General features: G+C 38.4%; 1 protein-coding gene across 1 annotated transcript; it reads right to left on the bottom strand.

The window, feature by feature from the left end:
• Nucleotides 1-2,504: 2,504 nt before the first annotated feature.
• Nucleotides 2,505-15,183, bottom strand: LOC129104329 (interleukin-10 receptor subunit beta-like). Its single transcript, XM_054614959.1, has 8 exons — nt 15,072-15,183; nt 14,359-14,476; nt 13,744-13,864; nt 7,373-7,533; nt 5,992-6,155; nt 5,175-5,337; nt 4,629-4,747; nt 2,505-4,153 (listed from the first exon to the last, which is right to left on the bottom strand). The coding sequence occupies exons 2-8, from the start codon at nt 14,405-14,407 to the stop codon at nt 3,356-3,358; spliced, it is 1,575 nt and encodes a 524-aa protein (XP_054470934.1). The 5' UTR covers nt 14,408-14,476; nt 15,072-15,183; the 3' UTR covers nt 2,505-3,355.
• Between the last annotated feature and the right edge of the window lie 227 nt (nt 15,184-15,410).

Here is a 15,410-nt window from a genome sequence, read left to right as displayed (position 1 = left end):
GGCGTGAACAGCTCTTATCAAGTCCAGCCACAAATTCTCGATTGGATTGAGATCTGGGCTTTGACTTGGCCACTCCAGAACATTCACCTTGTTGTCTTTGAACCATTTCTGTGTAGCTTTTGCTGTACGCTTGGGGTCGTTGTCTTGCTGGAAAATAGATCTTCTCCCAAGTCGTAGTTCTCTTGCAGACTGAGTCAGATTATCCTCCAGGATTTGGCGATATTTTTCTGCATTCATATTCCCCCTCTACCTTTACAAGCCTTCCAGGGCCTGCTGCTGAGAAGCATCCCCAGAGCATGATGCTGCCACCACCATGCTTCACGGTGGAGATGGTGTGTTTGTGGTGATGTGCAGTGTTTGCCAAACATAGCGTCTAGTCTGATGGCCAAAAAGCTCAATTTTTGTCTCATCAGACCAAAGAACCTTCTTCCAATTGACCTTGGAGTCTCCCACATGCCTTTGGGCGAATTCCAGGCGAGATTTCATATCAGCTTTTTTCAACAGTGGCTTCCTCTTTGCCACTCTCCCATACAGCTTCGACTGGTGAAGAACCCGGGCAACAGTTGTTGCATGTACAGTCTCTCCCATCTGAGCCACTGAAGCTTTTAACTCCTTCAGAGTGGTCATAGGTGTCATGGTGGCCTCCCTCACCAGTCATCTTCTTGCCCGGTCACTGAGCTCTAGGCAGATTTAAAAAGTGCTATACTCCTTCCATTTCTTAATGATGGATTTAACTGAACTCTGTGGGATGTCCAGTGAGTTGGAAATCTTTTTGTAGCCATCTCCTGACTTGTACTTTTCAATGATCTTTTCTCTGAGTTGCTTGGAGTGTTCTTTTGTCTTCATGTTGCAATTGTAGCAGGAATACTGATGAACCGGAGACTGGACACAAGTGTTTTTATACTACAATCACTTGACACACATCAACTGCACTCAGGTGATCTCCATTTCACTAATTGTGACACTGCTGGCATCAACTAGCTGGACCTCTGTTGAATTAGGTCAGTCACTTTAAAGGGGGTGAATATTTATGCAAAAACTTATTTTACACTATATATTTTTAATTAATTGAAATTAGTTTGTAAAAATCTTTTTTCACTTTGACATGAAATAAGCTTTTTTTTAGCAAATTCTTGTCAAAAAAGCCAAATTATATTGACCATGATTTCATGTATAAAAGCAACAAAAGGGGAAAACATCCAAGGGGGGGTGAATACTTTTTATAGGCATTGTACATATAAAAGGTCAGATCAATATTTGATAATGTATAAATTAAGAATTTAGAAAAAATGATTTGGTGCCAAATAGGAAAATAAAGAAAACGCATAATAGTTCTATGGCAACATAACCATGTCGCACGCATGGCTTTTAACCAGTTAATTAGTGCCCTTATTGTTCAAACACATAATTGGCAAAAAGGCATGCATGTTAAATCCTCTGAGTGATCTCAATGGAGCCAAGGACAGTACCTTGTTATCCGGTGCAGGCTATATTGTAATAATAATAATAAATAACAACAATAAAACTGAAAGTATAGCACAGAGTAGTTCAATAGTTTTTTTTTTTTTACCAAGGTCTGCCCGACAACACATGGTCAACCTTGTTATGACTAAAGACAGTAAAGAGCCTGTCAATAATATTATCACTGCTAAGTGAACTCCACTGACAGCCTCAAAGTTTGACCACTGAAACGTGATGGTGATATGGAGGCAGCACATGCCTGGACCCAAAGCCGGCAGTGTGGACTCTCACGCTCTGACTTTACGCAAAGAATGTGGGGCTTCTTGGTCGTTTAATTTTTTAACCTCTTTTTGTCAAGCTTGTCTAATCTAGCAACAGTAACTAGGGGTGTGGGGACTAGTCAAAAGTGCTGTCAAGTGCAGTAGCATGAAGTGCTAACATAATGTTAGATAGTTAATCTAAACTTTCACCAACTAGGTCTACATGTTGTATACAGTGGTACATTTTCAGTTGAGACCAAATGATGAATGCACTTTGCATTTTGTGCACCTACTTAACAATAAATACCAAAAATAACAAAATAATTCAAATTTTATATCAAAATCCAAACATCTTTTCTTCCTGTAAAATAAAATATGAAGTATGCTTTACATTAGCTAGTACTGACCAAATTTAACAAATAACATCATGACATACATCCATCCTTGTCACTGTACACTGCCCAAGTATTTTGTTTCACTGGGGAATATGTCACAGTACAGAAGCTAAAGACGCTCTTGTTGTGTTTCACTGAGACTTTAAATACCTACCTAGGTTAAATCAAACTTGTCAAGGACTGTGGTACAAGAACGTTGAACTCTCCCCTTTATGTGTGTTTACCTAATGCCTTATTCACTTTTATCAACTACCGAGAATTTTGTTTTGAAATTACTTCAGAAAGTTCTACCTTGCCCGTTTCCCTTCAACAGATACGAAGCTTATTTGACCATTTGGTAAAGTGAAAAATAAATTACAAAGACATTGCAGTCAGTTTTCTGTTTTTTTTACCTTGATCTGCTGGAAAAAGCCCTTCAACTAGCTGTGTTCCAATTCCATACCCCATACTGGTTGTATACAGTAAATACTAGATACAAACCTTGTTTCACCGTTTATGTAATTGGCATAAAAAAAAAAATGAACATACTTTTTTCTACTTACAGGATGTTATACAATATGGGCAGCAACTGTTAAAAGACAAACTGCCACTTTGGAATTCTTCCACCTGTGAGTGTGATGTTGAGTACATCAACATCACACTTAAAGATCAAGTGTTTTTTGGTATGAATACTGACATAATTTGGGCCCTATTTGCATGTGAACACAAAGTGTGTAGTGTAGAAATATGACAGTCATTAGCTTAAATTCCCACAATGTCTTTGCGCCCAAAGTGGAGGCAGAGTCCTGTACTGTCATGGCTTACTGGGACACTTGGATAGAACAGAGCCATTATTAATGTTATTAATAACAACTGCACTTTTCCTACTATGACTAGTCAAAATGCCTGCTGTAAAAAAAAAACAACCCACAATAATTCTATAACATTATATTCATTAAATTGGACTTCACTGGCTAATGTGAGGTACCCTTATGTTTGTCTTTTTGGGCTGTTCTTTATCATTATGTGTGATGTATTGTTCCTCTCAGATAAGTTTCATAGTTTTGACTTGGATGTTTACAAGGATGCTCATTAAAAGTCAGAAACTGGTCATTTTAAGGACTGCAGATGGGATAGAATAGGAAAATAGACCACTGAAACAACAGCAATTAAGAAACTCAATTAAGAAGGAATGTACTTGCAAGACAAGTATTAATTAATGATACTCATTCACAAAACAACACGTCAGAGCAACATATATCATCTATGTCCCATATATCCGGAAAATTCCTCCTCCTCCTCCTCCTCCTCCTCCTGTGTTTCTTCATGCTGTGTCTCACCATTACAGCCAGACGAAGTGTCCATCCGTCTGGCTTCATACCCATTTGCAGTAAAGTCTTCTTGTGTAGGTGGCATTAATGCCACAGTTGTCTGATCATCTGACTCGGTTTGCGAGTCTGTGTGGCTCAAAGTCCGTTTTGAGTTTGTGGGCAGTAGAGGCTCCAGATGGGACAGTTTCAAAAGGTCTGTGAGAGATTCCCTCGTGTTCTGCTTTTCTCCCTCTTCCCCTTCCTCACATACAGCCAGTGCAGCGAGGGTGACTGAGAACAGATTGATATTGCCTAAGTTCCAACACACCTCCTCCTTACCCTCCTCCTTCTCCTCACCTGTAACTGGTCCCTCGGGCATTAAAGAAACATCTGTTCCCCCAGCTTTGGCCTCGTTTGGATCGAGCCCCCCATGTCTGACCTCAACCTCAAACTCTGTGTCCTGCCCTACTTCTGCCTTCACTGTTGAACTCCCGGAGCCCCATGACACAGCCACTTTGCTGTTCCCTGACACATCAATAGAGTCCTGGCAGGAACTTTCCTCCGAGGAAAGTTCTGCGTCTCTGTCCATATAGACATTTTCCCCTTCCTCCTCTTCATCTGAGTAAGTGTCCCTGGTGGCAGCTTGTGGATTGTGGTGATTCCCTGGTTTATCTGTCTCTGTGCCAATGGAAATATTGTCAGGGATTGTGCTCTCTGGTGTCAGGGTGTAGCCTTGGCTCAGAAAATCCTAGAGTGGCAAAGAGGGAACAAATAAATAGAGATGGTGGAGGAAGGAGAAGTTGGGGAATATGACAGTAAGACAGTGTTATAGGTATTTCCACTCAAAAATGCAACATCTCTGCTAAATACAGTATGGTATCATCTAATCAACCAAATCCAATGATGGCACTGAAGGTGATCTAAGGCAGCAAATGTTCAGTGTGAAATGTGAAGCTACAATATCTCCTAACAAGCAGTGAGTGAGTGCTGGACTTACTCATTGGTGTTAGGTGTCAATGCATGAAGGATTGTTAGTTTCAGAAAATTAAGGAAATAGTTGCACACAGCCCATCAGATGCTGTTTGACAATCCAACAATCATGTTGTTTGAAGCACACAGACTTCAAAGTACAGTTAAGTGTTATGTTGAGAGGCGTACAAATCTGTACAAATGCAAAAAGTAAAATCAAGACAGAAAGACACACAAATTCTCAAGTTTCTTACATTGAGTACTCTAGGCAGAGTTGCCATTTTACAAAGGAATCCAGTGTAGTAGAGGGAGAACATGGAGCTCATCAGGACACCAATAACAATCAGGAGAGCAGCAACTGCACCTACAAAAACTAAAGACAAAACCAGGGTCAACAAGTGTGTGAATGACTGAGTGTGTGCGTACAACCTGGTGCAAATCTAAATAAAAATAAACTTCAGGCTTAAAAAGATTGAAGACATTTTGATCTTACTTATGTCATTAGGGTTGTATTTAACTCTAGATGGTGAATGTATGGATCAACTTTACAGAGTTACATTGGACATATTTTCAATATCCACCCATTAACCATAACTGCTTATCTTTCTTATCACCGCTGACATTATATTTATACAATTTATTGTACTTTTCTGTATTCTATATTCAGGTTTCTTGTCTGTGCACCCAAATTCCAAGGCAAATTCCGTGTATGTGTAATCTACTTGGCAAAAAAAATGGATTCTGATTCATTATGCTGCCAAATTATACCATCCTTTATTCCGCATGAAAGTTATGCTCACCTCTGCTTGGTTCCACAATGCTAGTGAAGGTGCAATTCCAAGCGGATGGCTTTGTGTTTCTGTTGACATTAATCTTTGTGTTCACCTGTACACAGTACTCCGTGCCAATCTGTAGGTGGTTCACAGTATAATTCTTGGTTTTTGTGATGGCGGACCCCTGCGGCTAAAATATGAAGAAAGAAGTGAAATTATTTCATTTAGAGCTTCATCCGTGACATTAGCACACTGTACATTAGCCTACCACGTGATTCGGTCACAATATTGGTTTTAAATCTTGCTTTTACCCTTGGCAACCATTTTATCTTTCCTAGCTTTCGGACAACATCTACAGGATCATGAAAACAAACATATGATATGAGCCCCTGTTGGATTACAGGTAAAATGAAAAACGTTTGCACTGGGAATTCTACTTGACCGAATCAGATTAACGTACAGAGTGCCGATTTCCCCTCCAAAGAGGAAACGGTAGTTTTAGCTCTAGTTGTTTTTGTCTGAGGCAGAGGTGCTCTGGAAACAGAAATGTCCATAGACAAACCTGAAAGGTCAGAGGAGTAAGGGATTTGGATCTACAGTAGGTTAAACAACTGCTCCTTTTCAGGGCTGATAGATTTGTCAAAGCAGGAAAAGCAAAGGTGCAATTAATAGGCTAACATCAAAGATGGCTGCATTCCATTTAGGTGAGCCTGTACCAGGACTCAGGTATTGTCCATGCTCTGACAAGTTCTACTGGGACACTAAATGGAATGGAGCAATGACAATATGGTCATCATACAGAGTACAGTTCATGAGAAGAAATGAGTTTGAATGCTTGTCTTACCATTGTTCCTTTACCTTTCATCCAAATGACTTCGAACTGAGAACCGGGGTAGATTGTCTTCATATCTTTGATTCCTGAGCTCCGGTCAGCTTCAGGGAGTGAAATGTTGACATGGATGCAGTTGCCGCATCCAGCCAGAGAGATTTTTGGAGGACCTATTATGGCTTGGTAGAAAAAAGAAAGAACAAACCTTTTAAATTAAAATCAAAAGGGGAGGATGTGGTGTGAAATTAAATCTGAACTTGTACCTCCCAAGTGTATGACATGTTTTTGGTTCATTCTGCTGCGTTTGCATTTTCATTGATTATTATTACCACTTTCAAACAATATTTTTTATCTGTATTAAATTTGAGTCAGCTGCTCATGTGGTGCGGCTTTTTAGTCCTTGCATTTTGTATTTTGATAATGATATCATTTTCCATCCAACCAATCTTATTTTTCAACCTGGGGCCAGTTGCCATCCCAGGAAGTAAATCTCTATGTGGTTACCTAACATAGCTAATGCAGGGGGTTCGTTTCTGAATTTACTTTTCATCAGACCCAAAAAAGAAATTTAACACTCGACCTTCATGGCAAATTTCAGCCTCCTAGGGCAAAATCTATGGCCACCAAAGGGTGGGGGAATTTTTGTGGAGATCGACCAACCAACCAACCTGCAGAGTGAGCTGTAGAGTTACTGGTTGCAGCTCAAAACCTGAATATTTCTTTCAGTATACTGTAACTGGAGACATTTTTCTAGCTAACTAATAAACACAATGATGCCACTTTCATGTCTGTGTTAAGTAAGAAACAAGTATTGACAACCATGCTAGTAACTCTGTAAGGTTGTATCTGCTTTCAGATGAAAGCTAATGTCAGCATACTAAAAGAAACATCGGCACTCACAGATCACATACTAACATGCTCATAATGTGCATGTAATATTTAGCAGGTATAATATTTATCATGTTCATCATCTTTGTTTAGCGTGATAGCATGCTAACATTTGTTAATTAGTACAAAACACAAAGTAAACTTGAGGCTAATGGAAATGTGATAAGTTGTGCAGTATAAAGTATAAAGACATGATGACCAGCTGATGGCATTCAATGAGAAGTCAGGGGATCACCTAAGTAGCACATTTCATGACAATCTATCTCATACTTGTTGAGACATTTCATCCACTACCACCATTGCAGAAGACGGTGTAGCTACTAAAGGGCAAATGAGGAACATAGCAAAATTCCTGTCAGCGACAAATCATAATTTATAAAGTAATTCATTAATCCGAAGCAAAAAGCGCGCAACTCAAAAGACGGTCATTGTGATTCTAAGTCGCTTTGGATAAAAGCGTCTGCTAAAATGACTGTAATGTAATGTAATAATGGTCATGCTGACGTACTCTGTGTTAAAGGCCAGAAGTTGACTTTGTGGGATTCTTGAGAAAGGGTCTGGTTGTAGGACGCCTGGACAGTCAGGACATACTCCTCATCGACTTTTGGAAGCCTCAACTTCAATGATGTCTTCAGTGAGGATGATGGATGTTTATTTTTTCCGTTCACCCTGCACAAAGATAAACAACATTTCTCAAACATTTTATTTCATGCTTTTAGTGGTCTCAATATGGCAGGATAATTAATTTTGTTCAGCTTCCTAGGGGAAGCATACTTGTTGGTAAGGTTTGATTATCAATACTGGCCCAACACAGATATATCAGTAATGAACAAGAAACTGCAGTAAACAAATGCCAGTGTTTGAAGTAACATTTCAATAGTTTGTACACCAGAGAGCACCGACAAGTTAATTATTCAACCCTCAAATATCCTGTTTTATCCTGTAACGTCTTGTTTACAATTCTTTAATGACCAAATTCAAGGGTTCCTTTTGAGAAATGTTTAAACAATGAGTTTATGTTTAAAAAAAAAAAAAAAAGAAAAATCTACAGAAATATCAATATGAGACTTTTAAACTCACAATATGAGCATAGTCCTCTCTTTAGTCTAAACCTAACCGTGTAGCGTATGAATCAACCCTGAACCTAAACTAAATTCTAACTCATTTAAAAAAAGCCTAGTCCTTCACACCTTACCTGGAAAACAACACAGCCAATTGTCTTTGTTATAGTGTACCGTGCCCAAGGTCCGTATTCTGAATTATCAGTTTTTAATCAAGGTTAATCCTTGAAACAGATTTTAATATTCATGTAGACGTTGATGATGATAGCCTTAGTTTTACTTTAACCTAATTATTAGATTAGACTCACTGCTTAAACCACATATGCACCTTGTTCTGGCATATGGTAATGCATTTGAACATTTAATAGTCCTTTTAACTGAACCTTTTTTTTTTTATTGGACCATTATTTAATCACTTTTTTATTCTTAATAACAGACTACGCACCATTAGGCAAAAGTTTTAATTTATTTATTTAAATGCCATGTCTCAATATAACAGAGGACTCCTATGCTACCTTTAATCCCTCCCAAGTTGATCATCTTGTTGATAGTGCTGCAGGTTCACTCAACTCTAATGCCAAGGCAGCCTGTTACTCATCATTAATAAAGAAAATAAGAACAAACCCAGGTTCCTCTTCAGCACAGTAGCCAGGCTGACAGAGAGGCCCCTCTGAAGTTTTACCCTTAGTTAGCACTTCTTTACTAGACATGATCCATCTGTCTTTACTAGCAGGTTATGTACCAGACTCCTTTAAAGTGCAGGTTTGGACACTGAGCTTTTTCAGACATTTCGCTATGGGCAAGAAGCCGAGACGTTTTACTTGCCCACTAGCCAAAGTTACTTGTCCGAAATGGACTTAATTGAATTAAATGTATTAAATTTAAATAAAAAGATTCTAAATGTTATCTCTGTACTTTGTTATTGTCATCTGTAGGGGTTATTTGCACAAAACCACAAAATTAAATTGATAAGGAAAATGATTGTATTTTTATTTGAATATTTTCTTTGATTAAACATTATGTTGGGGTGTTAGCAGTTTTAATGATGTATTATAATCTGCTCAGAGCTAGTGTTAGGAAGATAAACAGGTCATTATTCCTTCTCATATCCGTTTCATATTGCTGTGAAAACATCTCCTCAAAACACCTGTATTTATTCAAATATCTCGTCAATCAACTACATTTTACAAGATTACATTCAACCACATCGTGATAACTTGGTAGATCACCTTTTTCCCAATACTCAGTTTTTACTCTTTGGCGCTTGAACGCACCTTAATGTAACTGAATCAAACCTCCATTATCTGTTAACTAAGATAACTAAGAAACTAACTAACAAAATATGTTTGCCTTTAGAAGCAGCTATGGAAAGCAGATACTCTAAGAAGTGCCCACATTCATTCATTAATTGACGCAGACTGATTTGGGCCCACTGACTTTCTGCTTTAACCAGTGTTTAATTGAAATAGAATATTAATATTTAAAGCATTAATCCGTTGTTGCAGCAAGTTTGCAGCACGTGTTTCATGTCATTTTATTTTAGACCAATCTTAAAATAACATGCGATGAATCTCACCCACTGGTTTGCGTGCTCCGTTGCTGTGGTTATGGTGCCCAACTGACCAAGTAGTTGTGGCTTTGAGATAACAAAAAGTTTTGCATAACTATTTCAATGTCCCTTTCCCAGGCTCCATAGACACTACTTCACATTTTGTGCCTTTTTCAGTAAAACTGAAAATAATAAGTCACTGTAAGTGTAAAAACATTGTGTGTACATGGTATGTTTGACCCATTTATCCCAACAACACCGTATGTCAACTCTCCAATACACATGGCGTCCGCAGTGGCCTCTTTTCACGAGACAGCAAGTTCTTTCTGTTGGAACAGTCTGAGTCAGCAGTACATGAACAAGGAAATGAAGGATGAGGTTGGCTTTATCCTCTATTGTTCTATAGTGGTATTCATTTCAACAAATTCCTTGAAAAGACAAAACCATCAATGTGTTAATCTATCTCAATAGTTGTTTGCCATCCATACCAATCCATTCATTATGTCGGAATATTTCTGAACTTAAATCTTTCAAGATGCACTAATACATATTATATTAACAATAGATCAAAGGAATAAGTGTAATGTAAGAAGTGTAACTTATTGTTATGTACACAGGATTATCACCGAATGCGCAAAAAAGGGAAGGTCCAAAGTCTGAAAGAGGAAATGTAAGTAACCCACTTAAAACCTGAAATTTGCCTTCTTTCACTGCAGACATTTCGGCATGTCAAAACAGGAAAGCACAGGTGTAAATAACACTAATGAAAGCTTAATTCCCAGTAACCCATGTCAATGAGTTAGACGCACAATGACGATTATCTGAAACTGAAATACACACACACACACACACACAAAGGAACACTCAAATACCACTAACTCACAATAACTATTTATAAGAGCGGTGGAATTATCAGTTCCTTAAAACCTTTCAGCCGGCCTATGTGGTCACCGCTGCACTGCACCCGCGTGACATGCCTTACAGATGGAAAGAAACCCCACTGAGAAAAAGTTCCCTGCAGTCAGTTATTCCATCAAAGAAGACGCTAAAGGAAGCCATAGATTTTCAGACAGACCTTTAACTGACTCAAAACATGCCCAAATTAAAGGTCACTGTTGTTTCTCACAGTTGTTCAGAGAGGCCGATAAAAACTGAGGCTGATATAACATGACTAATTCACAATGATCTAAAAATCAAATAGATCGATAATTCAGATTTTTTTATTGTAATATATTTTAATTAAAACTGGCTATTTTCCTTATGAATATAAAACACACATAATATCTCAAATATTTTTGAAATACCAGTTGCACAGCTCTAATGTCTCTCAAATTACATAACACAATTAATTATCACATTAAAATGCAAACATGACCCATTGTCTTGTGTACAGCACGCTTCCTGATAGATTTTGTTAAACTCAGCATACTCACATCACCAAATGAAATGTTAGGCTTTGAATACGCAGAAAGTAGCAACCTCATATTCTCCAGTGTGTTTTAAGTACAAAGGCCGGGGCGTCCCCCCAGTAGCCTAGGGGTTTAAAGTTCTAACCACACCATCTTCAGGTTTACTAGGAACCTTTGATGCATGTTGGCCTCATCTCTCTTTTCTTTCATTTCCTGTTATCTCTCTTCTGTCACCCTGAAGATGACTGAGGACATATTCAAGTCTATAGATCTTTTTTTCAAAGAAAAAATAGAGCCTGGGAGCAGCCCTGTAGAAGGTTATTAACCTGTTTGACTTTGGGGGTGGAGAGAGGCAGGCAAGTGGATCTGAGGGGCAGAGAGGGTTGGTAGGTAAGAGATAAGATAATCCTTTATTAGTCCCGCAGCGGGGAAATTTGCAGAATAAAGGATTATCTTCAGGTGAGAATAGGGCCGATTCCAGGAATAGAGCACAAGAATGCATATGTGAGAGTTGGAGGATATTGACAGATTTTGTGTTTCAGAAGGTTATTTCTCTGACGAGTTGTGGTTGTGGGGTTGGGAGTGGGATAGTGAACGAGATGAGGTTATGGCCAGATAAAGGAAATGGGGAAGGCTGGATGTTGAGTACTGGTAGATTGACAGAGCAGACCAGGTAAAGGATATGGCCTCTAACATGGATGTGTAAAAGTAAAATGCTGAGTGAGTTTGAAATGGTCAAGCAAATTTGTGAATTCAGATGCAAACTTACAGGTGGGTAGGTAAATGTGTATGTTAAAATCACGGAGGCGCAGTACCGGTGAGAGGGACGAGGCAGTGGTTTGCAGGGAGAGTAGTGTAGTTGAATGAAAAAGCTAGCATGGGGGAAGAACAATATAGTCAAGTGCAGGTAAGAGGCAAGAGAAGGGGGACACTGAAAAACAAGAAAGAATCCAAGACAAACGATGACAGCCATAAAGAATACAGAGAGTGAAGATAGGTAAAGATACGAACAGAGGGAGAGGTGGCAATCACAACACGACGCCAGCAGTGCTCTTGTTCTGTCACATACTAAGATAAATTATAACTTGGTTATTGTATATCTCTACTCAGGGTCCATATGCTCTTGTTTTGGCTCGATCATACACTTACGTTTTGTCATGCAAATGTAGAAGATTAAACTTTCCATTATATTAAACACTTCTAGAACTTCTGAAGTTGCAAGTGGGTGGATCTTGATTGGAAATTGTTTTCCAATGCTCTTTGCAAGGTAAAGGAACAACATGGGTTTTATATACATAGCTCCTCCATTTTATCTGGTAAGATAACATTGTACTCAACAAGGGAAATACTGAGGTCTGAGAGCACCAAAAGATTGCCAAAAAAAAAAAACACGGAGCAAAGAACAAGAACAGTAAAAGTTAAAAAAAATAAAAGTTGTAATTAATTGTTTTCTTTTAATCAAAACTCCAATATATATGGTTGACACAAAAAATAATTGGTTATTTTATTATTGTGCACATGTTGGCACATGTGCATGTGCCCACATATGACTTTCATCCTTTTGTACCAAAATGTAAAGTCTTATAAATGGCCACATAGTTGTATTTACAACACACAAAACTAATTTGTTCTTGCTTGGCCCATGGCCAAACTTTTCATCACATCCCTTTCAAAATTGTTAAGTGGTGCCCTGATAACTAAGAAGCAAAACAAGCAAATGCACAGGACACAAACCAAAACCTTCTTGTTGCAAGTAATCCCAAACGTTTCCAAATATGCGTGTTTTAGAAAAGATGCAAAAGACATGAAAAGATCTGAAGTAATGATGCACACAATAAACTGTATCTCCCTTTCTCAGTTGGACCCCAACACAGCTTTGATGAAAGAGATACGCAGATAGGGAACATACTGTGAAACTATCGTAAAGTATGGGGGAAAAAAAGCAGCTTTTTGGAAATTCAAAAAAATGCTAAGTCTAGGTATCTTTGTAATTTTTCATTAGTAGTGTCAACATGCTTTTTATTTTTTTTATGTTTATGTCCTTAAAACATGTTTTTCATTCAACAAAATAAATCCTACTTTGGATGACACAAGGGAGTAAATTATCCAATAAATGTACTTTTGCCTCTGAAAGGCAAACAAATGTATAGCCTTGTTAATGGGAAGAATTAACAGAATAAAGAAGAATGCAGAATAATTTCACTGTGGCTGAAAGGGAGCAGTATTTTACAGAAATAAGTTTAATAAATTATGGAAATTGTGGCACACTTGCCAATATTCTGAGGAGCTATGATGTACTGAACGTCCACAAGTTTTCTGACAATGTTGAAGGACCTGGATAATACATTGGTGTATTTTGGGCTATGCTGCACCCCCATGTTCCCCATACTTCCAGCTGTATGTAATGTATATTTGTGTGTTCATTATATATTTATTTTTTTTGCCATTGTTCTCCATGATTTGCCTTGATAACTATTTCTGAAAATGAGAATCAAGATTTGTTTCAATAAAAAAAGAAGCCAAACTTCACACACAAGCAACTGTACAAAAACTTTGCCTGAATAAAAGAAATAGCAGACTAAATTTGCAGTGTAGTCTTGTTTGTAAGTCAAATACGAATTTGAACAAACCTTCCATGCCAACTTTGGGTTGCTTGACAGCTTATAATATTACCGAAGAAAAGTGCTGAAGTTCGCTGAACCAGCCCTAGAAAACACTGGAGCGCAAGTGAGTATAAGATATAAAACTACACAATACAGTCTGCTGTGATGTTTCCTCCTACCCAAATGGAAAAATGGCATCGGGCCATGTTTGGTAGCAAATAAGAGCAGCCATAAGGGTGGTGGAAAGGAGAAATTACCTCTTGTTGATTATGTAATGTGTTCCTGCTGGGGTGCCAGGGCCAGGATTCCAATGCAGGACATGGTGGAAGTTGACAGAGCTGATATTGACATTGACTGGAGCAGGAAGGGAGCTGAGCACTGTGAGAAACAAGTAAACACGTGAAGCAGTCTGACTCCAATAGAGCTACACAGGGGCGCCGCTAGGGATTTTGGGCCCCATGAAAAGAATCTTTACAGGGCCCCCAACACAGCGGCAAAATTTTTTGATGCTATTTTACATACAATTATGCATTTTAATGGTATTTTTGACTATCATTACCATAAAATAAAACATGTGTGATTATATGTTAGTTAATAACTTAGTGTCATTATTTTTTCTGTATTATAATTTCATCATCATTAGGGGCCTCTCTGGGCCCCCCTCCATCATGGGCCCCTAGAATCCGTCTCCTTTACCCCCCCTTTTCGGCGCCCCTGGAGCTACAATGAATGCAATGAAAGTACAAGGTGCAGAGACACACCTGTACAATGAGCTCATAGCAGTGAGTGAGTGGAGAATGGTATCTCTGGTATTCAATAAATGTTGTCTTAAAAATGTAATTAACTTCTCTGAGTGAACTTGATTTACTCACCGGACTCGATAAGTACTGTGAGATAAAGCAGGAGAGGCAAACAGTTCATCCTTTCCTCCTCATAAAGCAGCAGGCGGTGCGTCTGTTTCACCCTCCAAGGCCGGCATAGTTATCGTTGCTGTTTGACCACAGAGAACAGCAATCCTTAAGAGTCGAAATACTGCTGTGCGTTTATTTTCTTGAATGAAAACCTACATTTCTCTTTCTTTTGAAACAATTGTCCAATCAAGACTTTACCCACGTTTTAAGCTTCAAAATGAACCTTCCGTTAAAGCTCACGCATTGGAGTCAATTACATTAGGTTCGCATAACAGATAGCATAATGTACTTATTGACCTGCGTGAAATTCCTAAAATAGTCATAGTCATAATAGTCATAGTCATAATAGTCATAGTCATAGTCATAACTGACAAACGAATAGTTAAAAATACTAACACCAAGGAGTATTCATCTGATATGAAATACCATAATAAGATTAGTGCTTTTCTGACCAAGTTGACTGTTTGTTGCTCATATTAACAGTTGCTTTTCTAGTAATTATTATTAATGTCAACAGTCATTCTACCCATATTTACGGTAACTTAAGCCTACAGCGGCTTGTCCCGAGTGTTTAACTCATCAAGTTACAGTGGTTAGTTAGTTAGTTAACAGCTAACGTAAAAGAAAAAAAAATAGATATCCTTTGTCATGATATTGACTGTTCAGTGACTTACCAACAGACCGCTTAGGATAGTCGTTTCGATGTCCGAGAATCAAAAGCGAAAAACTCGTTAAGCAGCCCGTACAGTGAGTAGATGGTGTTTCCCTTTGCTGTCAACACTGTAAGCAAAGACTCTCTAGAGCAGAGATGACGCATTGGGGAGTTGCGTCTGTAACTTGGTAAACACTTCCTGTTTCCTGAATGGGCGTGACCATGATGTCCCCCTCGTTTGATAATGTTGTGAACACCAGACTCGTTTGATAATGTCCCGGAGGAGCAGTGGGCTGAACGCAATGGAGATGCATAAATACAGACTGGGTTATATTTGCATAATGTTTTTTTTTTTTTATTC

The sequence above is a fragment of the Anoplopoma fimbria genome, chromosome 16, assembly GCF_027596085.1.
Source record: "Anoplopoma fimbria isolate UVic2021 breed Golden Eagle Sablefish chromosome 16, Afim_UVic_2022, whole genome shotgun sequence".
NCBI lineage: Eukaryota > Metazoa > Chordata > Actinopteri > Perciformes > Anoplopomatidae > Anoplopoma > Anoplopoma fimbria.
This window is presented reverse-complemented; position numbering and strand designations above follow the sequence as displayed.